Source organism: Scyliorhinus torazame, chromosome 7, assembly GCF_047496885.1.
Source record: "Scyliorhinus torazame isolate Kashiwa2021f chromosome 7, sScyTor2.1, whole genome shotgun sequence".
NCBI classification, from domain to species: Eukaryota; Metazoa; Chordata; class Chondrichthyes; order Carcharhiniformes; family Scyliorhinidae; genus Scyliorhinus; species Scyliorhinus torazame.
This window is the reverse complement of record NC_092713.1, coordinates 74,038,864-74,062,774: the sequence shown is the minus strand read 5'-3', so window position 1 is coordinate 74,062,774 and position 23,911 is coordinate 74,038,864. Positions and strand designations below refer to the sequence as shown.

The window sequence follows — 23,911 nt, the reverse complement described above, 5'->3', positions numbered from 1 at the left end:
GACTGGGACTGTACTCGTTGGAATTTAGAAGGATGAGGGGGGGGGATCTTATAGAAACATATAAAATTATGAAGGGAATAGATAGTACAGATGCGGGCAGGTTGTTTCCACTGGCGGGTGAAAGCAGAACTCGGGGGCATAGCCTCAAAATAAGGGGTAGTAAATTTAGGACTGAGTTTAGGAGGAACTTCTTCACCCAAAAGGTTGTGAATCTATGGAATTCCTTGCCCAGTGAAGTAGTTGAGGCTCCTTCATTAAATGTTTTTAAGATAAAGATAGGTAGTATTTTGAAGAATAAAGGGATTAAGGGTTATGGTGTTCCGGCCGGAAAGTGGAGCTGAGTCCACAAAACATCAGCCATGATCTCATTGAATGGTGGCGCAGGCTCGAGGGGCCAGATGGCCTACTCCTGCTCCTAATTCTTATGTTTGACCTACATCCTGTAAGACTTTCAGGACTGCTCTGATTCTGCAATCATGGAGCCATGTTTAAATATTGTCCAAATGGCATATTATTCCTTCCATGCCTTCTGCAGTGTGAGAAATTGTTCTGTGGAAAATATTTTGTTCAGATACAATTTACTAAAACAATAACGACTGAATGTTGTTCCAAATATGATCAGCAATCTGGATTCTTTTGGCCAGAGCCAACTGCCAAAATCCACTGATTGCATCCAATTTGGTAAATAAAGTATTTTTGGCTAGTTTGGCAAGGAGCTTAGTAGAGTTAAATCTAAGCAGATTCTGATAGAGCCTCTTGGCTTTGGGACTGTAACTACTTCTGAAAACAATTTTGTTGGCATGGTGACTCGCGAACTAACCCCTTGTTGCTGTATCTTTTCAATTTCACCCTCGACTTTGTCCAAGACTGGGTATGGGGCTTTCCTCAATGTAAGGAGGCAAACTGCTTTCGCATTAGCTTGGACAGTGATATGGCTCTTGGTTTCTTGTTCTCATTCCTGAATATTTTTCTTAACCCATAATTATCTTGTGAAATATAAACTGTATGCACATGAACTCTGAAATTCTGAAAGGTATTGGGATACACAGAGTTGTCGTAAAAGGAATTCAATGTAAAGAGTGAAGTTGGAAATTTGAGAGTAGAAGTTCTCTGCAGTATTGGTGAATTGATCATAAATTGAAATTAGTTTAATACTTTAAAACTTGAAAGAAACTTCAAACTACTTAACAGAAGCTGGCTGTTAGTGACAGTGAACACTGTCAAGAAGCTGCAAATGATTTGAACAGGATCTAAATATAGGGGCGGCACTTGGCGCAGTGGTTAGCACTGGGACTGTGGTACTGAGGACACAGGTTCGAATCCCGGCCCTGGGTCACTGTCCGTGAGGAGTTTGCACATTCTCCCCGTGTCTGCGTGGGTTTCACCCCCACGACCCAAAGATGTGCAGGTTAGGTGGATTGGCCACGATAAATTGCCCCTTAATTGGAAAAAAATAAATAATTGGGTACCCTAAATTTATAAAAAACAAATTTTTTAAAAAGGTGAAAAAAATAATGGGTTCAAAACACAGTGAGCAGGAAGCATTCTGAGTAACCGTAACTTGAGTGTGGCTGAAAAATGTTTCTAAATGAAAACAGACACAGTAGTCAGTAAAAGGAGTGCAGCGTAAATAGTATAAACTTTGAGAATTTAGTGAGATAGGGACTTTGGCTCGAAATGAACAGAGGTCTGCTGCTCTTTGCCTTGCAGTGGTTCATGTAAACATGGTGTAATAAGTATTTAGTTTTTTTTTACTGATGGTGTTTTAGTGCTAACTGTGAGTTAGCGTTTGGAGATAGAAAATAAACTTGTGTACTGCTGAGAAAATACATGTTGCCAAAGCTGTTTGTCTTGCACTCATCAGGACAACTTGTAAGAATATAAAATGCAAAAGGTACATCAATTTAAACTTTAGGAGAAGCGACTGCTGATTGGTTGGCAAGTGAACACTTGATCGTTACAGCCATTGCCCTAGAGAATTAATAGATGACTGACAGCTCCAACTGCCAAACTTTGTTTATATTCAAACTAGGCAGGTTGACTGATTGGTCAATGCATTGCTCTGGGAAATGAACCAGAGAATGGCTGTCATATTTTGGTTAGTTGCATCAGGCGCAATGTGTGCACATGGACATTTTGCATGCAAAGAACAGGGTCGTGTATTAACATAAGTAGCTTCCAGCACATGCAAGTGTACCACACTGAAACTGACCGATAGTCTTAAACTGGTTGTCAGCATAATGCTTAGCACACTCAAGATTGTTTATCACATGTTGTCCAATTATGGAATTACATCTAATGTCAGACCATGCTTTGTGTTATGCAAGCACAGGCTGGTTGGGTATGGTTGGCACCTTGCCTGGTAAGAACAACTGAAGGGACATGCTGTTTGATACCATCCGCCAGTCTTTGGGATGTGCAGCTTACATACCTAACATTACACTGGCACTGAAATTTATATCCCGCATTATTCATTTGTGTGACAGGCAGAACATATTTTTAGATTGATGGCAGTATTCTGTTGGCACTGAACACCACTCATTGTAGCCACATGAAACCTGTTGCTCAAATGTTTAAGATATCTTACCATTCCAGAGTAACCAGAGATAGACTGGGCACTTTCCAGGACTGAAAAGTGGCAGTCTTAGGCCCATTCATTAGTTCGCACAAGCAATGACTGATCAGGGTAGTCATTATCTCTTAGGATGGCTATGAGGTGCCTTATATGACTTGGCCGATTTTCACCTGCAACGTGAATGTCTGGTAGTGTTGTGAGGGCTCAAAGCTAACCCGGACATGCGTTTCTGTAATCCTGGCAAAGGGACTGTCCACTGGCTTCAGCCCCTTTGAATTAATTTACAGGCATGAAATGAGGGATTTCCAGAAGCTTTTAAAAGAGAAGTGTCTGAAGCCCAAGGAGGACACCTCCATGTTAGAGTACGTCTCCACATTCCGGGAACGGTCCCCCGCTTAAACCCCTGGCTACCAGGCTGGCAAACACCAGGTGCTCAGTTAACTCTCCCAACCTGAGAGCAGCTGGCCACCCAGCTCAGAAAACTTAAAGAAATCTAAAATGATCAGCTAGGGCATATCACCCTAATAGTCCAGAATGTGGTCGTCGAAGATACTCCACCGATAAAACTAAAGCCCTTCTGGCTGAATCCTGACAAACTGGCTGGGGTCAGGCAGGAAATCCCCAAAATGCTGCATTATGATATAGTTGAGTCTAGCTCGAGTAGCTGGAGCTCCCCCCATTGAATCCAAACCAGATGGATAAAAATGGCTTTGCATTGACAAACTGAATGTAAAGGCAATAACCAGGGTCGATTTCTGTCCAATCCCACACCTTGAGGATTGTATAGACAGGGTGGACTACTCGGCCTACCTCAGCAAAATTGGACTTTTAAAAGACTACTGGTATATTTCCATGCATCCCAGGGCGAGAAAAATCTCAGCCTTTGTCACACTAGGTGACCTACACCAGTCTAAGGCCCTTTTGGCCTTAAAAACACCCCAGCAACCCTTCAGAATTTGAGAAACCAGGTAGCAGCTAGACTCAGCAATTGTACAGTGTACCTGGATGACTTACCACTTACAGCAACACCGTGAGGGATCACTTAGACCACCTGGAGGCAGTATTCCAGGGTCTGAAAAGGGCAAACCTTGTTGTGATGTTGGCATAAAGCAAGATCACAAAGACCAAAGCGACTTACCTGGGACATGTAGTGGGACAGAGAAACGTAATACCCTGCAAAGCCAGATTATGTGCCTTGGTCCATTTCCCTACTCTCAAAAACCAGAGGGAAGTCAAATGCTTTCGAGGGATGGATGTGCGGGTTTGACCAAAAGCTTGTCCTGAACTTCAGCACGTAAGCTGCCACACTAAAAAGAAACTCAAAGGTGGTGTTTACAAGAGGTGTGCAAAGAGGCTTTTATAAAATTGAAAGTCATCTTGGTAAATGAGCCTCAACTAGCTGACCCAAACCTTTTAGGAGGCCATCTATGGGTAGGAGCCATCCCACTCCAGGAAGATGATTCCAGGATTGAGCGTTAGTTGGCTATACTTCCAAAAATCTCAGCAATCACCAAAAAAGGTACTCCATGGTCGGGAAAGAAGGCTTCGGTTCCCTTCACGCTTTCCAGCATTTTGAAATCTATGTTCGCTCAGGCACCGAGAGATCCTAAGCTTGTTTGGCCTTTGGAAATGTTCATGTTACATTCCTGGAAGCCCAGGGCAATTTGCTGTTAACACCCAACACTAAGCACGACTCTGGGCTGACACAAAGCCGACATCAAGCCTACCTCCTTGAAGCCTGGTTCTGCCATTGCCTGTAAAGGGGACCAAGTCTCTGTACATCAACCTCATCTTGCTGTATCATCACCAACATTTAAGGAATTTGGCGACTCCTGTTTTTAGCCAGCTGAACCTGTCTGAACTTTAATTCCTATGTAAAGGAGCCCTCACTGGGCTCTGTCATTCTGTTTAAATCAACTTACTTTCTGCTTATTTAAAAATGGACTTTCTGGGACCAAGGACATGTTGCTATAGGTCACATGATTTGCAAGTTGGACACAGCTCTAGAAACTTCCAACAGTACTTGTAGGTCAAAACTCAACCCTCATCTTTGTGGAATCTCACACCTATCATTGTGTGGACCCATTACAATCAATCAAACAAGGGAACAGCAGATGGTCTGTTCCCCCAGCCTGGACTTAGAGAGGCATTGAAACCCATTATACCTGCAGAGGCTAATAGCCACCATCTATCTCCTAAGGTGAACTATGGATTTGGACCAGAGACATGAAAACTGATTATTAACCTGAAATTTACTCATCAATGGGCAACACCACAGGACGCAAGCTCCTTTGGCCTTTGGAAAGTTTTAATGTTACATTCCTGGACACCCAGGGCAATCTGCTGTTAACATCCAACACCAAGTAGGACTCTAGGCTGACAACAAAGCCTGTGTCAAGTCTAATCCTCCTTGAAACCTGGTTCCCCAGAAGATTCCTGCCATCGCTTGTAAAGTGGACCAGGACTCTGCATGCCAACCTAATCTTGCTGCGTCATCACCAACTTTGAAGGAATTTGGCAACTCCTGCTTTTAGTCAGCTGAACCTGTCTGAACTTTAATTCCTACGTGATGGAACCCTCACTGGGCTCTGACATTCTGTTTAAATCAAATCTTACTGTCTGATTATTTAAAAATAGACTGCAGGGAAAAGCATGAAGGAACCCTCACTGGGCTTTGACATTCTGGACTCTAATATTCATGGAAAATAATATTACTTTTTTTTGTTCCAAATTATTCCTAGCTGTAAAACGTTTTTCTTTTCAACTCCTACTTGTGTGCGTGTATATGGTGCGATGACCATCCTCCGGGTTTCACTGCATGAATAAACACTGCTTCTGATTTAACCATAAAGAGGAACGCTGTGAGTCATTTTAAAATTAAATTCACAAACAGAAAGTTCGGAGGAACACAGCCTGTTTCAGAAAATTAAAATACCCTGCTTAGGGAAAAATAAAGGAATTTCAGTCTGCCTCTCCCCTGTCCGTAACACAGGAAATGGAGTGAGGAGGTGTACTCAAGGTAGTTGCAGGAATCTATAGGCTTGTAGTGAATATTGCCAGAAATGGAAACAGAGAAGTCAAGAAGGGAAGAATCAGAGATGGACCAGGTGAAGAGAGAGAGAATGGTGGAAATCAAAAACAAAGTTGATTAAACTTTCTAGTTCTGGTTGAGAACAGAAGAGGCACCAATCCCTCAATGTACTGCATAGAACTGGAACAAAGGGAAGCTCCACATTTCTCACAAAAAGGCAGGCTGATAGGTACCCACGCAGTTACCCAAAACAACACATTTTATTTGGAGGAAGTTGAAGGAGATGTTCAGTTACTCGTTCAGCCAAGTGGAAGTTTAAGAGAGAAGCACAAAGCTTTCAGGCTGTCCATGTTGCGAGGTGAAGGTGTAGAGGGACTAGCCATCTATGGTGAAAAGACGACAAGTTAGCGCCATGCAACTGGAAACTGTTGAAATGATGTAGAGCATCAGAAGTCACAGATGTCGGTCAGCTGAGTTTTGACTCATTGGGCATTGGCACCAGTTCTGCGCAAAGAGGGGATTAGACCATTGGGAAGGCAGTCACTTGAACTATGCTGGAACCAGTGTCCTGTCAAATTGCATAACCAGGACTGTACAGAGGGCTTTAAGCTACATAGTGGGGGGTGGTTGGGCAGGAAGAGGGTTCACGTGAGGGAACAGTTATAAAGTTAATGAGAAAGAACAAGACATTATGGCAGGGTTGTGATATGGCAAATGATATTCAGAGTGTGACAGAAAAGGACAGAGTAGAATCATAAGAATTAGCCAGCAAATAGGGTAGGGAAAAATTGGTAAAAAGACATAAATTAAAGGCTCTTTATTTGAATGCTCGCAGCATTCTGCCTGGTTAGCAGACAGGAAGCAAAGCGTTGGAATAAATGGGTCTTTTTCCGATTGGCAGGCAGTGAATGACTAGTCGGGCACCGCAGAGATCTGGGCCAACTGTTCATATTAAATATTAATGATTTGGACGAGGGAACTAAACGTATTATCTCCAAATTTGCAAATGTTACAAAGTTGAATGGGAGGGTGAGCTGTGGGGAAGATGCAGAGATGCTTCAGCGGGATTTGGACAGGTTGAGTGAGTGAGCACATGCATGGCAGGTGCAGTATAATGTGGATAAATGTGACGTTATCCACTTTAGTAGCAAAAATAGGAAGGCAGACTATTATTTGAATGGGTGCAAATTGAGAGAGGTGGATTCTCAGTGGAAGCTTGGTGTCCCCGTGCATCAGTCGCTGAAAGTAAGCGTGCAAGTACAGCAGGCAGTAAATAAGGCAAATGTCATGTTAGCCTTCATAGCCAGAGAATTTGAGTATAGGAATAGGGATGTTTTACTGCAATTGTATAGGCATTGGTGAGGCCACACCTGGAGAATCATGTGCAGTTCTGGTGTCCTGATCTGAAGAAGGATGTTCTTGCTATGGAGGGTGAGCTGCGAAGGTTTACCAGGCTGATTCCTGGGATGGTGGGACTGTCATATCAGGAGAGACTAAATTGGTTAGGACTATATTCATTGGAGTTCAGAAGAGTGGGAGGGGATCTCATAGAAACTTATAAACATCTAATAGGATTAGACAGGGTAGATTCAGAAAGAATGTTACCGATGGTGGGGGAGTCCAGAACTAGGGGCCTTAGTTTGAGGATAAGGGGTAAACGTTTTAGGACTTGGTGAGGAGAAATGTCTTCACTCAAAGAGCGGTGAATCTGTGGAATTCACTGCCACAGAAAGTAGTTGAGGCCAAAACGTTGTGTAATTTCAAGAAGGAGTTAGATATAGTTCTTGGGGCTAAGGGGATATTGTGGGGCGGGGGGGGGGGGGGGGAAGCCCGGATCAGGGTTTTGAACGTGATGATCTGTCATGATCATGGTGAATGACAGAGCAGGTTCGAAGGACTGAAAGGCCTCCTCCTCTTTCTATTTTCTATGTCATAATAATAATAATCGCTTATTGTCACAAGTAGGCTTCAATGAAGTTACTGTGAAAAGCCCCTAGTCGCCACATTCCGGCACCTGTTCGGGGAGGCCGGTATGGGAATTGAACCCGCGCTACTGGCATTGTTCTGCATTGCAAGCCAGCTATTTAGCCCACTGTTCTAAACCAGCCTCTATAACTATGTAAGTTTCTATGTATGCAAGGTGGATGAATTGATAGCATAAATCAAAATAAAGGGGAATGATATGATAGCCATTGAGTATTGGCTGCGAGGCAACCAAGGCTGGGAACTAAATATTCAATGTTTTTTAACATTTTGGAAATTGGCAAAGGTAGCCTTGAGGATGAGTTCATAAAGTATTCCATTTTCTTTGAACAATACATGCTGGAACCAACAGGAACTAGCTACTTTAGACTTTGTAATGTGTAATGAGACAGGGTTATTTAATGATCTCACAGTAAACGATCCTTGAGGCAAGAATGATTATGGGATGAGATTTTTTGTTTGAGGGTGAGAAATATGGGTCTGAAACTAGCGTTCCAAACTTAAATAAAGGCACTTACATAGGGAAGACAGAGTTAGCTACAGTGGACTGGGAAAATAGTCTAAAAGGTAAGACGGTAGAGAAGCAGTAGCAGACAGTTGACTTTCAAAGATACGTTGAGAAAGGAAGACTCTACGAAAAGGGTGAGCTGTCTGGCTAACTGAGCAAGTTCGGGATGGCATTAAATTTAAAGAAAAGAACAATGCTGTGAAGATATCTTATGTGGCTGAGTGTCATACGTTGTTTTATAACATTCCTGTGAAGTATATTGGGACATTTCATTACGATAAGGTGCAAAATCAGTGTAAGTTGTTGCTGTTTTAAAGTGGAGAGAGATGCAATTATTAATCGAAGTGGAGCATAGGATACTCATTGTTTAAGCAAAAGTAATTTAAAAATACAAAAAAAAATACGATGCATTAAAGTTAATCGTGCTTCTTCTCAATTAAGATTTTGATGGAGTGTTAATGGCGAGACCACCTTAATGAAGGTAACAAATATTAGTGCTTAAAACATAAATATATCAAAATTTCAGTTAATATAAAGGTTTACCTCACGTTCTTCTTCTTGTTCTTTTCTAATCTGTTCTTGACGCACCTGCTCTGCTATTTCTCTTTCCTGTGCTTCCCTCTTGATTTATAAAAAAATAAATACATTGGAATTTGAACACACTAAATTAAAAGCAATTGAGGAAATAATTTTTTTTAAAAAAGTAGTTGAAGAGCACTGTTTTATCTTTTCAAGATCTATTTCTTATTAATGAAAAAAAAGTACACGTATTCCTTGATAAAATTTATTAATTTATTTAATATGTATACATTTCTAATACAAAAGATAAAAATGTCCCCTTGATTGCATCGTGTATTTGAAAGAAATGCTTAAAAAAAGATAAAACAGTAGGGGTGGATTTCATTAAATCCTGACACACAAACAATTTTTATTTTTATAATGCCTTTAAGGTTGTAAAAGGGCTCAAGGTAATTCACAAGAGCATTATCAAATAAATTGTGACATTAAGCAACCTATTTGGTCTACTGACCAAAAGTTTGGTCAAAGAGGTAGGTTTTGAAAAGTGCCTTGAATGAGGAGCATTCAGGATGTTTAAGGGAGGGAGATTTTGGCAGGCAGTTGAAGGCACAGCCCTACCAATGGCGACGTGATTAAAACCATGATGCTCAAGAGGCCAAAACTGGAGGATTGCAGATATCTCAAGGGGGTTCTAGAAGGTTCAGAAAAAGGAAAGGGAAAAGCCATGGAAGGATTTGAAAACAAGGATGAGAACTTAAACAAAAAAAGACGCATTACTGGACTGGGAACCAATGTAGGTCAGTGAGCACAGGGGTTATGGGTAAATGGGACCTGGAACAATTATTTACCTTTACTGCATCATGGACAATTTACTTTGGATGCAACCAATCTGTCAACTTAACGGATAATTCCAACATTGCTGCAGGAACCTTTCCTGGTTGGCAGCCATGTCAACCTTCAGTAAGTGGTTTTGGAAAGATTCTTTGGAGCTTGTTTTTATCCCAGTCAGAAGTCAATTTTTCTAGTGTGGACACTTCCTCCAAAATGAATGATGAAATATGGGAGACTGAGGAAAACAAATAAATAAACTATTTTAAATGTTTAAAAAGATTTAGAAAAAAATAGAATAGGACAGACACAGGCATCAAGAAGGGATAACATATGGTCACAGTCATCCAGAATGTTTTTGATCAGGCAGTAGAGAGGAAGAATGGAAACCAGATAAAAGGGATTCATGACAAGGGATTAAGGGGGAGCTGAAAGAATTGGGGTAGAGATGCTGCTTTCCAGAACCTGAAACGCAAGGGAAGCTGGAAATTGGCTGGTAGTTTGACAGGACACAGGGCTTCAGAGTAAACCTGTGTGTTTGTTGGAATTTTATAGATGTTTAGATCCAAGAAGCTAAATATTAGGATTTATTTCAGTGGTAGACCAGGAAGACTGGTATAACCGCTGAACCTCCCAGTAGTCTAAGGTTTTATATATAACCCTGAAGTCTTTTAATGGCCCCTTCATATCTTTTTCATTAATTACAATACAATAAATCTAGGTTGTCACATTCACTGTTTTGGCTGAATTGTGAAATGAACAATCAATGACTTAAGGTGAAAAGATTTCAACACATTTTTGGACTATAAACACTAAATCACATAAGTCATATGGTCAAAAGCACAAACATTAAAATCCTTGCTCCAAAATCCATTGTAATCAATTAAAATTGGATCAAAATTAACAGGCTTCTTTATATTTCAACAATTAACTAAATGAGAACTTCCACATTTTTTTTATTCACAATTACTCTTCATATCTGTTTCTGCACCATGAACAGCGTTGCGTTAAAAAAACCCAGCAACATTTGTGAAAATGCGGAAAATATCAGAGTGGCCTTTCAAAAATAAATGTTTATTCGTTCTTGGGATGTCAGCATTAATAGCATGGCCAACATTTATTCCCTATTCTGGTATCCCAAGAACAAATAATGAAAAATATTTATTTTTTAAAGACCAGCATTATATTTTCCAAACATGTTTTTACTTACCAGATTAATCGCCTTTGACAACATATTTTAAAGCTTTTTTTGCATAAATTGTGAAATGAGTTTAAAAAGCAATTTAGTAAAATTCTGTAACTGGGCACATTTGACTGATGGTCTTATATTGTGAGATAATGAAACACTAAGCTACATTTCTCCTGGTACAATAAATATTGCTCCATTATGGAGGTCAAACTGACATTGTTTTAAAAAAAATTAAGATCTTAATTCCAGTTGAAATATAACTCCAGTAGACACCTTTAAAATGAATAATAAACAAGACATGAACAAACCTTAGCACGATCTGCTTCTAGAGAAACTCTGTATGCCTCATCCTGCTCTCGTTTCACCTTTTCCCTTGCTTCACGTTCATCCTTACAAAAGTAACACATTGAACAAAATTAGTGGTAACAAAATCATACTTTATATAAAAATGCTTTAATTGGCTCTGTAACATGAAAAGTTCCTTCTAACTTCAGTTTGCTGTGTGCATCTGGCTGGTCGGCTTCTGAAGTACCTTTAAAATTGACTTGCCGTTGCGCAAGCACGCATTTTCAAGGAAATGTTATTTGTAAATGCCCGGTTTATCCCATGCACAGCACATTCTTAATTTCTAGGATGAACATCGGTGCTGTGGGTTTGCCCTGTACTGAGGTTTTGTGAACAATTTAATATCTCAATTTCAATGATTAAACTTATTAAGGTACAAAGACAATGCATTATATTATAATATATTAATATTGGAACAGCTAGAATTGCACAGACCTTCTTTGGATTAAATTAATATAAAAACATCCATACAGCTTTAAGAGTCTTCCTGCAATTACAGTAGTCTCCAGGAAGCATCCAGCTTCATTCTGGCTAAATATGAAATGCCAAGAAATACCCTGGAAGTTGTGTTGCCTCAGTTGTCAATGTATGTCATGGCCTTAATGCTTCATTGAAATCATAAACTATAAAAAATTACGACAGGATTCCACTAAAACAAAAAGGCTGGCAATGAAAAGCAGACAGAAGACATATTTTGTTTGAAGGGCACCTGTTTCTTTGGGGATATTCCAAATCGACATCTTACCTTCAACAAAATGTAGAAGATGGCCACTTTGGAACATCAAACCTCCCCCCCTCCCGCCCCCTATCAAGATTGTACAATTCATCAAATCCAATTAATATGAGGGAGATGACCAACCTTAAAGGGAGTAGTTTAGTGATAAAGCTCTACCCAATTCTGGTAACAATCAGCATTATGATGGATTCAATATTCAGTCGCCACCTGCTGTGCAGGCACTAAGTTTAAGATAGTGCCAGAACTCGGCCTCCTGCAGTGTTCCAAAGAAGCTGAATGTAAGCTGGAGGAACAACACCTCACCTCATCTTTCAAGTCAGCATTTCACAGGCTTCTGGACTCAACGTTGGGATCAACAATTTCACAACTGTAACCTCTGCCCCCATGGTGTTTCCGTTCTCTCTGAGAATTTTGGTTTTACTTTTGTTTTTCTCTGGTTTTTGCTTTTGGGTGGCATTTGTTCACCATTTTGCCATTCACATCTTCTCAGGGCACATTTTCTGTTCCTTTATTGGTCCTATCACCATTCCCTTTACCTTGCACCAGCAACTCTTTTGCCAATTAATCTCCCTTTTGTTCTTTTTCTCATCCTTCCCCTCTTTTCTTTGCTTATAGCTTTTCTAACTTTTGACAATTCTGATGAAACTTGAAGCATAGCATGTATTTATCTTTCCATAGATGCTGCTTGGTATGCTGAGTATTTCAAATATTTTCTGTTTTTATTCCAGATTTTCAACACCTACTTTATTTTATTTTTGTGAATTAACAACAATTCTATAACTCATTCTTGCCATTAATGTATTGCAAACAGAACAAGAGGTTTATAGTTCCAGCCAAGCACAAGGAGAAATTTCTTTGGAATATACATCAGCCCATCCTTCAGCGATGGTCTAATTAACTTGAAAGATGGCTTCAAAGAAAACACATTTTTTCAATGATTGTAAAGAAACTGGATGATTATGATTCTTATTTTGCTTATCTTAGGCTTTAATTAAATGTAATGGAGTAAAATTATTTTTGCCCTTGATTTGCAGCAGTAAATCACATTTTTGTCCGCCATTTCTAGTCTACAGAAGGGTTCCCACAAGTTGATTTCAATAAAACATGAGGATATGAATGTGGAACCATAGAGCACATAGGGAGTTCTGACTGCTCTGATACCCCAAAGACTGCCACTCTCGGGCATAGCTCCACCCTCAACCTTGGGCATCGCCTCGAAGAAGGCTGTTGTCATGTGAATGTTCCTTTAAGAAATGGGTGTTTATCAAATGGCTGCCATGATGTCATTGTGTGGGTGGAGCTGGGCTCTGCTGTGCTCTTTACTTTCGTTTTGTGGGAAAAGCTGTTTTGGCTCTGTGTTTAGTTTCGCTTTCAGTTGGAGAGCTGCATTCAAACCAAGCAGATGTTTGTATTGATCTCTCTCTGCAATCTAAAGAAAGTAATACCTGTTTCTGTAAGGAATGCAAACCTACTGTCTTTGTTAAAAAGGGTTTTTTGACTTATGGATGTTGTTTGGTAAGTTATTCAGGGTTATCTATAGAGTATTGTATCTTTTTGGAGGGTTATCAGTGTTGGTAGTTGGTAAGATGTTTACTGTGGGTTTATAAAATGTTGATTTGATTTGTCACATGTACCGAAGTACAGTGAAAAGTATTTTTCTGCGGCTGAGGGAACGTACACAGCACGTACATAGTAGACAAAAGAATAATGAACAGAGAACATGACAAATGGTACATCGACAAACAGTGATTGGTTACAGTGCGGAACAAGGGGCCAAACAAAGCAAATACATGAGCAAGAGCAGCATAGGACGTCGTGAATAGTGTTCTTCCAGGGAACAGGTCAGTCCGAGGGGGAGTAAATGAGGAGTATTGTGGCTGTGGGGAAGAAGCTGTTCTTATGTCTGGATGTGCGAGTCTTCAGACTTCTGTACCTTCTGCCTGATGGTAGGGTCTGGAAGAAGGTAATGCCTGGGTGGGAGGGGTCTCTGATAATGCTGTCTGCCTTCCTGAGGCAGCGGGAGGTGTATACAGAATCAATGTGGGGTGGCAAGCTTGTGTGATGCGTTGGGCTGAGTTCACCACACTCTGCAGTTTCTTGCGATCTTGGACCGACCAGTTGCCATACCAGGCTGTTAACTGGATTCATAGAATAAACATTGTTTTTGTTTAACAATACTTTTAGTTCTCTGTTGCATCACATCTGTAAAGTGGGCCCTTGTGCTCCCCATAACCAAAATATATTAAACGTTGTGGGTCAGGTGAACTCCATGATACTTTGGTGTTCACTGACCCCTGGCCCATAATAAATTGGGGGCTCGTCCGGATAAAAGTCTATCTTTCGTGATTGGGTTGGTTTAGTGAATTTAAAGACAGTGAGCGGTGAGCATATTTCTGTTTGCTTTTCAGGTGTGGTATTCCAGTTTACGTAGGGAGTATGTTGTGGACAATGGCTCTTTCAGAGGCTCGGAAATTTTTTGGGGTGAAGAAGGTCACACGCAGTACCTTACGAACAGTGACTAAAAAAAGGCTTTTAGATTTGGCAAAAACATTGCAGTTAACGGTACCTGACAGCATACGAAAAGAAGAGGTACTTACGGCGGGAGCTGAGCATTGAAAGTTGCCCGAGATACAGTCTGACTCATTAGAAATGGCAAAAATTCAGTTACAGATTAAACAACTGGAACATGAAAAAGAATTAAAGCAACTCGAATACGAAATGAGGGAAAAAGAAAGAATAGCCCGAGCAGAACAAGAAAGAGAAAGGGAGGTACAGATCAGGGAAAAAGAGAGAGAGAGGAAAGGGAAAAAGAGAGAGTTTGAACTTCAGAAAATGGCCATTGAACATGACAGTCAGTTAAAATTGGCGGATGTAAAGGGAAACCTACAGTTGGAGGATAGTGATGAGGATAAAGAGAAAGAGCGTCGTAGTCTAAGGCTTGGTGGGGATCTATTTAAATATGTCCACGCATTGCCAAGGTTTGACGAGAAGGAGGTAGAAGCCTTTTTCATTTCATTTGAGAAGGTGGCTAAACAAATGAAATGGCCACAGGACATGTGGGTATTACTGATTCAAACAAAGCTGGTAGGTAGGGCTAGTGAAGTGTTTGCATCACTATCAGAGAAGGTATCTGGGTTGTATGAGGAGGTGAAAAAATCCATCTAAGGTGCATATGAACTAGTGCCTGAAGCCCACAGACAAAGGTTTAGAAATTTAAGGAAAGAACCTGGTCAAACATACATTTAAAAGAATCAAACAAAGTAATTCTGATAGGTGGATAAGGGATTTGAAAATAGACCAAACCTATGAAACTCTCAGAGAAATTCTATATCTGGAGGAGTTTAAAAATTAAATTCCTGATATAGTGAGAACTCGTGTGGAAGAACAGAGGGTTAAAACTGCGAGATTAGCAGCAGAAATGGCAGATGATTATGAATTTGTAGCCATGTAAAATGGCTAACTCCCGATTAGAATGGCCAAACCCCAATTTAAAATGGCGAACGGAAGAGGCTGATGGGAAAATCAGCCAACAGGACTCAAACAGACAGCTGCAGGTAAAACAGTGTATTCACCTCTGGAGAAGTCAGACCGAATCGATACCTGCAGCCATCAACATAACAACACCCCAGCCATCTGCATATAAAGTAGCAATCCCGGGAACAATATGCTATAAATTAGTAACACAAAGCCGACCCAGACTTTTTGGCGCCAGCAGGAGCTGACACAAAGAGAGGTAAACGACCACCCCTTGATCAAGGAATCGCTCCAGCATTGGAGAATATCGAACCAAGTGATTGGGACCAAGTCCAATCACTTGGAACCAGGTACAAGGTCCGCCCCGAGAGGCGGGAAGCCCCTGGGGACTATAAGAATAGGGGCCAAGTTCGAATTGACCCTTCTTCCCTTCTCCTCCCGGCTGCACCCTTCTTCACTCTCTCCAACAACAGCCGAAAGAAACGCAAGTCTTACTCCAACGATCGCTACCAGATAGACACTCCTGACTATTGACCTGTACCAGCTTTGAATCCCGCAGGCTCAGAACCCATACGAAAGGCCATTTGTTTCCCTGACCTGGTGGGCTATTTCCAAAGTTAAGTATTGGCCTGTTAGTTGTAGGAAGTAGCTTAGAGGTAGAATTAATGTACAAGTATTGATTGCTGTATATAATAAATCAGCATTGATTTAACTCTTACTAAGCGGTGTGTTGGATTATTAATCATTACTCGGACTTGAACCACGTGGCGGTATCAGAAAGATACCTGGCGACTCAAGAGCAAAGGTGACAGAACAAGAGCAATTAAACTAAGGCTAAAACGAGCAACAAATTAGTTCATAAATCAAAGTTTGGTTTCTGACATCAGTTTCAGACTGTGAGGGATAGAAACTGGAGAATAGAGAAATACTCAAGTGGCAGAGATAAAGGAGATCTGATTGGAGATAATAAGGAGGGTGGAAGAGAAATGAAAAGTTTCAAATGTTTTCACTATAATAAACTAGGCGATGTAAAGTCACAGTGTTGGTTACTGAAGAAAAGCACTGGGAAGGCTGATGTGATAAAACAGAATAAGTCAGTGGGGTTTGTTAAAGTGGTAAAGGAAAGCCCATGTGAAGCATAGGAGGCACAAAAGATTGTACAGCCTGATCAAGAGGTAATTGATAAGAAGATGTCAGATCTCTTTAAAGAATTTACTTGTGTGGGTAAAGTTTACTCAGGTGTACCAGGAGTAGGTAAAGAAGTCACAATTTTAAGAGATACGGGAGCTAGTCAATCTTTAATGGTATGAGATGAGGAGTTATGTAGTTTGGGAAGAATATTGCCAGAAAAGGTGGTAATATGTGGAATTCAGAGTGAGAAGAGTAGTGTTCCATTACATAAGGTGATGTTGGAATGTCCAGTGAAGAGTGGTGAAGTGGTAGTAGGAGTAATAGAGAAACTATTTTGTCCAGGAATACAGTTTATCTTGGGTAATGATATAGCTGGATCGCAGGTGGGAGTGATGCCTACTGTGGTTGATAAGCCAGTGGAAAATCAGACAACTTTGTGTTGAAGGACGAATATCCTGGGATTTTTCCGGATTGTGTAGTAACACGGTCGGAAAGTCACAGGTTAACACAAGAGGAGAAAACAAAGAGTGAAGATAAAGTTGAATCAGAAATGATTTTTGATCAGATGGTTGGAAAAGAACAAGTGAAGGATGAGGCAGATATTTTTAGTTGAGGAAAATTGGCAGAGTTACAACAGAAAGATTTGGAAATAAAACGGATGTATCAGAAAGCATACATGGAAGAGGAATCCGAGTGTATACCAATGTTATTACCGTAAAAATTATGTCTTGATGAGAAAATGGAGACCTTTACATATGCAGGCGGATGAAAAGTGGGCAGAGGTTCATCAAGTGGTATTGCCGGTAGCGTATAGAAAGGAGGTGTTGAGAGTAGCACATGAGGTACCAGTGGGGGGTCATTTGGGAGTAAGGAAAGCTAAAATACAAAAACATTTTTACTGGCCTGGACTACATAAAGATGTAATTAAATTTTGCCGATCATGTCAGACATGTAAAGTGATAGGGAAACCTTAAGCAGTGATAAAACCAGCACCCTTAATACCCATTCCAGCATTTGAGGAACCTTTACAAGGGTCTTTATTGATTGTGTAGGACCGCTTCCTAAAACGATAAGTGGGAATCAACATTTTTTGACTATAATGCATGTGTCTACTAGGTTTCCAGGGGCCATTCAAGTACGCAATATTACAGCTAGAAAGATTGTGGAGGAGTTACTTAAACTCTTTACCAGATATGGACTACCCACAGAAATACAATCAGATCAAGGATCAAATTTTACCTCAAGGTTATCCAAAGAAGTTATGGATAGCTTAGGAATAAAACAATTTATATCAACTGCGTACCATCCAGAATCGCCATGAGAATTAGAAAGGTGGCATCAGACATTAAAGACAATGTTGAGGGCTTATTGTGAAGATTATCCAGAGGATTGGGATAAGGGAATTCCAATTGTACTGTTTGCAATTAGGGATGCACCTAATGAGTCAACCAAATTCAGTCCTTTTGAAATAATTTTTGATCACGAGGTAAGAGGACCACTTAAATTGAATAAGGTAAAATTGGTGAGTGAGCAGTCGGAACTTACATTATTGGATTACGTGTCAAATTTTAGGGAACGATTAAATTGAGCAGGGGAATTGGCTAGACAACATTTAAAAGTTGCACAACGTGTGATGAAACGGGTAGCGGACAAGAAAGCAAAAGTTTGTAGTTTTGCCAGTGAAGGTAAAGTTTTAGTATTGTTACCAGTGGTAGGTGAACCTTTAAAAGCAAGGTTTTGGTGACCTTATCAGATTGAAAGGAAATTGAGGGGCTAGGCCGACGCCGGAGGAATTTCCGCCCTGCCAGCTGGCGGAAACGGCCTTTGTTGCCCCGCCAACTGGCGCGGAAATGACATCTCCGGGCGGCGCATGCGCGGGAGTGTCAGCGGCTGCTGACAGTTTCCCACGCATGCGCATGGAGGGAGTCTCTTCCGCCTCCGCCATGGTGGAGACCGTGGCGGAGGCGGAAGGGAAAGAGTGCCCCCACGGCACAGGCCCGCCCGCGGATCGGTGGAGCCCGATCGCGGGCCAGGCCACCGTGGGGGCACACCCCGGGGCCAGATCACCCCGCCCCCCCCCCCCCAGGACCCCGGAGCATGCCCATGCCGCCTTGTCCCGCCGTTCAAAAGGTGGTTTAATCCACGCCGGCGGGACAGGCAATTTATCGGCGGGACTTCGGCCCATTCGGGCCGGAGAATCGAGCGGGGGGCCCCGCCAACCGGCGCGGCCCGATTCCTGCCCCCGCCGAATATCCGGTGCCGGAGACTTCGGCAACCGGCGGGGGGCGGGATTCACGGCAGCCCGTGGTGATTCTCCAACCCGGCGGGGGGTCGGAGAATGACGCCCAGGATACTTTTTACTTTTGTTTTGTGCTGAAAGCTGTTTTGGCTCTGTGTTTAGAGAGAAGGCATTGAGAAGGTGGAAGAATCAGCTTTTATTTCCAAACTGGATTTACTTAAATGTTACTCGCAGGCACCTTTATCCGAAAGGGTGAAGGAAATTTCATATTTTGTGACTCCAGATGGTATATACCAATTCAAAGTTATGCCATTTGGCATGAAAAACGCCCCAGCCACATTTCAATAGTTAACTAACAAAGTTGTTTCAGGATTACCCAATTGTGCAGTATACATAGACGATCTGTTAATTTTCAGTCAGATAGGGAAAGAACATTTAAAGCATCTGATGGAGTTATTAGATTGACTTCAGGAGGTGGGTTTGGTGGTAAACCTAGCCAAAAGTGAATTTGGAAATGCCCAAGTCACTTTCCTTGGCCATACAATTGGACGGGGTAGAATGGTCCCACGGGATGTGAAAACAATGTTATTGGGGAGTTTCCAATACCCTTAACATGAAGGGAAATAATGCGATTTCTTGGCACGAGTGGATTTTACTGGAAATTTGTGCCGAAATTTAGCAGTGTGGTCGCTCCACTGACGGACTTGCTAAAGAAGCGTAAAAAATTTCAGTGGACAGCGAATTGTCAACAGGCATTTGATGGCCTGAAGGCTGTGTTAACCGATGCTCCAGTGTTAGAGAATTACAAGGGGCTCTGTGATTGGATTGAACTAAAGTATCTGACCTTAAAGAGAAATGCCAAGGTGTAGAGAAATGGATGGATTGTGCAGAGACGTTCATGTCCAAAGAGAATGTCAATCAAGAGGGATTCCAGTTGGAGGAAGAAGAACTAAAACGGACTATGTTATTATAAATGTTTGCGTGTATTGTTTTGTTAAAAAAAAAGTATATTCACTGTCAATATTTCTTAAAGGAAAGTGAAAAGGTGAAAAATGAAACCATATTAAAGTTGATTGTTTATTGTTTTTCTTGGGGGTGGGGGGGGGGGGGTGGGGGAGGTGTCATGTGAATGTGCCTTTAAGAAAAATGTGTTTTATCAAATGGCTGTAGTGATGTCATTGTGTGGGTGGAGCTGGGCTCTGCTCTGCTTTTTACTTTTGTTTTGTGCTGATAGCTGTTTTGGCTCTGTGTTTAGTTTCGCTTTCAGTTGGGAGAGCTGCAGTCAAACCAAGCAGATGTTTGTATTGATCTCTCTCTCTGCAACTAAAGAATGTCTCCATATCACTTGATGATTTCAAAGTAATACCTGTTTCTGTAAGGAATGCAAACCTACTGTGTTTGTTCAAAAGGGTTTTTTGACTTATGGATGTTGTTTGGAAAGTTATCAAGGGTTATCTATAGAGTACAGTATCTTTTTTGGGGGTTATCAGTATTGGTAGTTGGTAAGATGTTTACTGTGGGTTTATAAAATATTAACTGGATTCATAGACTAAACATTGTTTTGTTTTAAAAATACTTTAGATCTCTGTTGCATCACACCTGTAAAGTGGGCCCTTGTGCTCCCCATAACCAAAATCTATTAAACGTTGTGGGTCAGGTGAACTCCATGATATACTTTGGTGTTCTCTAAACTCTGGCCCATAATACTGTCCAGAACCCGACAAATCTGGAACATGGCCAGAATATGTGGGCGTGGTTGGCCGGGCCTCCTTGGCACTGCTCACATTTGTCCTCCACCTCGGGAAGAACCGACTCATTCGGGTTCTGGTAATGTGAGCTCTGTGTACCACCTTCAGCTGCATTAGGCTTAGCCTTGCACAAATGGAGGTGGAGTTGACCCTGTGCAGTGTTTTGCTCCAGAGTCCCCACCCTATTTCAAACCTTAGGTTTTCCTCCTATTTCTCCCTTGTCTCATCCAGTGGTGAGAGTGCCCTTCCCAGTAGTCACCCATACAGGTCCCTGCAGTTTCCCTTCCCTATGGTGTCCGCGTCCAGTAGGTCCTCTAATAGCTTTTGTTGCAGGGCCGTGGGTATGTCTCTGTTCTTCTACCTAAGAAGGTTTTGACCTGCATATATCTTAATTAGTTTTCCCCGGTCATTTGGAACCTCTCCGTTAGTTTGTCTAGTGTTGACAGTCTGTTCTCTGTGTAGAGGTTCCTGACTGTAAACGTCTCCCCCCCGGTCCGGTCTCCACCTTTTGAAGGAGGCATCCATTTTGGTTGGCGCAAACCTGCGTTTGTTGCAGATGGGGGCCTTAATGGACATCTCAGTTAGACCGAAGTGCTGTCGTCGTTGGTTCCACGACCGGAGTGTGGATATCACCACTGGGCTCTTTGAATGCCTGGTTGGTGGGGGTGGGAGTGCTGCCGTGATCAGGGCCTGGAGGGAGGTCCCCGCTCAGGAGCCCTCCTCCATTCTTACCCATTTGGTCTCCGGCTATATTATCCACCCTTTTACCCTTTCCGCTGTTGTTGCCCAGTGATGATATTGCAGGTTTGGGAGAGCTAGGTCCCCCATGCTTCTTGTTCTGTGCAGGATGTTTTGGGGGATCCTAGCCGTCCCCCACATGCCATGATCAAATTTTCTGCTGAGTTGAAGAAGGCCTTGGGGGTGTCGATCAGTATGGATCTGAACAGGAAGAGGAACCTGGGCAGTGTGTTCATCTTGATCGTCTGCACCATCTCTGCCAGGGAGAGTGGGAGTGTGTCACACCTTTGCAGGTCCTTTTTGACTTCCACCACCAGGCAGATTCCACTTGTGGACGGTGTCCAGTCATGGGCGATTTGGATCCACAGGTAGCAGAATTTGTTTTGGGCCTGTTTAAATGGCAGTCCCTCCAGCTCGGTCCTTCCCCTTGCGGGTTCACTGGGAAGATCTCACTTTTGCTCGGGTTGAGTTTGTAGCCCTAGAAGGTTCCAAGCTCTTTCAAGAGCGCCATGATTCCCTCCATGCTGCTTTGCGGGTCTGAGATGTAGAGGGGCAGGTCATCCGCACAGAGCGAGACTCTGTCCTCTCTGTCTCCTTTCCGGATCGCCTTCCAATTCTTTGCCGCCCTGAATGCGATCGCTAGTGGTTCAATCGCTAGGACGAACAGTAGCGGGAACAGCGGGTATCCCTGCTTTGTGCCTCAGTGCAGCTGGTGGTGTTTGTCCGTCCGCTTGCCATGGGAGCACTGTACAGGGGTTTCACCCAGGTGGTAAAACCCTTTCCAAGTCGGAATCGCATGAGGTACCTCCATTCGACTCTGTCAAATGCCTTTTCTGCGTCCAGGAAAATGATCACCTCTGGTGTTCTCTCCCTGGGTGGGGTCATTATAACGTTCAGCAAGCGCCTGATGTTCGATGCTGGCTGTCTACCCTTGACAAAGCCCGTCTGGTTTTCTGCCACCACCCCTTGTACGCAGTTCTCCAGTTGCTTGACTAGGATCTTGCCCAGTATTTCGCGAATACTTTTAGCAGCGAAATGGGTCTATCGGACCTGCAGTCTGTTGGGTCTTTTTTCTTTTTGGCTATCAGTGAGATTGAGGCTTGTGCTAAGTTTGGCAGCAGGGTGCCCCTCACCAGCGAGTCCATGAACATCTCCCGCAAGTGCGGGGCCAGTGCTATCGCGAATGTTTTTTAGAAGTCCGCCGGGATTCCATCTGGTCCCGGCGCCTTCCCCACCTGCATAGAGATGATGCTCTCTGTGATTTCTCCCAGTTCTAATGGTGCTTCCAGTCCCCGTTTCCTATCATTCCCTACAACTGGTATGTCCATTCCATCTAGGAACTGTTTCAACCCCAAGTCCCCTGCAGGGAGGTGTACAGCCCTGAAAACCGTGGGTCTGCTTGAGGGGTGGAGTGCCCGAGGCCGACCGAGTACTTTGCAAAGATGTTTGTGGAGTTGATGGGGAGGGGGAAGAATCCTCCCGCTACGAGTTGGACATGGCACATTGGTCTCTCAGGCCGAAGCCCAAAGCGAATGAGCCACCAAAGGCAGTTATAATCTGGTTTCATTGGATCCACGTGAAGGAGAAGGTCTTGAGCTGGGTAAAGCAGAGACAAGATTTGAAGTGGGAAGCCATTGGTATACGAATATACTAAGACCTGAAGGCGGAGCTGGCAAGAAGACGGGTGGCCTTTGGATGGGTGAAGGCGGCATTGTATGGCAGCAGGTGGCAATGAATGGTATTGGAGTGAGATTTGGAGTGGCCTACCCTGCGAAATTGAGTGTGGCGCACAATTTGAGGAATTTTTATTTTGAGACAGTGGAGGCGGCGAAAGCGTTCGTTAAGGACTGAGACTGAGATGAGAGTTGGGATTTGGACTTGATTGGTAGGGGTAGGGGTGGCGCTTTTCTTATTGGGTGTTTACTATTTGATTGGGGTTTTGTTTTCTGTTTCTTGAACGAGGGTTTTGTTTCTATGTTTTTGGGTTTTGGTTTTCTTTTTTCCTTATGGGTGTGGTTCTGTATTGTTTCTTGGTTTAAAGGAGGTGAGTTTTGGGAGCATGTGAGGCCAGGTTACTGAGGAGGGAGAAGGAGACACTGGTAGGGGGTCACCGCACTAGCAAACAAAGGTTGGTTAGTGAACAGGAGAGTGGTGGGGGGTGGGGCCGTGGTCATTGGGCTTCGTTGAGCAGGTTACGATGGACCTGGGAGATGTTAATGGTGGGGAGGGGATCGATACTTGGTGAGGTGTTTGCAAGAGGACGTGGGTGGGGGGGGATCCGGGGAGGGGTAAATCGACTGTAACAAAAGGATGGAGTGGGCCTGGCCGGATGGACAGGGCTCAGGAAAATGGTTATGGCGGATAGGAGGGGCAGGGGGTGGTGAGAGACCCTCAGTCAGAATGGCGATGCGGAACATGAGGGGATTGGGGGACTGATGGGTTTCCGGTTGAATTCTATAAAAGATTTAAGGATAGGCTGGTGCCGTTGATGGTGAGAATATTTGAGGATGTGATGGTTAGGGGTGCCTTGCCGCAAACAATGGGGCAGGCCTCCATCTCACTGTTACTAAATAAGGACAAGGATTCAGTGGAGTGTGGGTCATATGGGCCCATATCTCTGCTGAATGTGGATGCCAAGATACTGGCAAAGGTGTTGGTGTTAAGGTTGGAAGGGTGGAAGGGTGCTTCCCAAAGGTGATCGGGGTAGATCAGATGGGGTTCACAAAGGGAAGACAGTGAGGAATGTGAGGAAGTTGTTGAACGTGGTGCTTTCTCCGGCAGAGGGGAGAGAGACGGAGGTGGTGGTGACGCTGGGTGCAGAGAAGGCATACAATCGGGTGGAGTGGAGTTATGGTGGTATTGGAGAA

At 42.8% G+C, this 23,911-nt stretch overlaps 1 protein-coding gene across 3 annotated transcripts in view; it reads right to left on the bottom strand.

The window, feature by feature from the left end:
- Nucleotides 1-23,911, bottom strand: part of faf1 (Fas (TNFRSF6) associated factor 1) — a 612,606-nt gene that overhangs the window by 51,037 nt on the left and 537,658 nt on the right. For all 3 annotated transcript variants that reach the window (XM_072510911.1, XM_072510913.1, XM_072510912.1), the window contains 2 exons: nucleotides 10,942-11,022; nucleotides 8,641-8,718 (listed from right to left, as the gene is read on the bottom strand). In XM_072510911.1, the coding sequence (XP_072367012.1) occupies nucleotides 8,641-8,718; nucleotides 10,942-11,022 (159 nt within the window). The remainder of the gene's footprint in view (nucleotides 1-8,640; nucleotides 8,719-10,941; nucleotides 11,023-23,911) is intronic.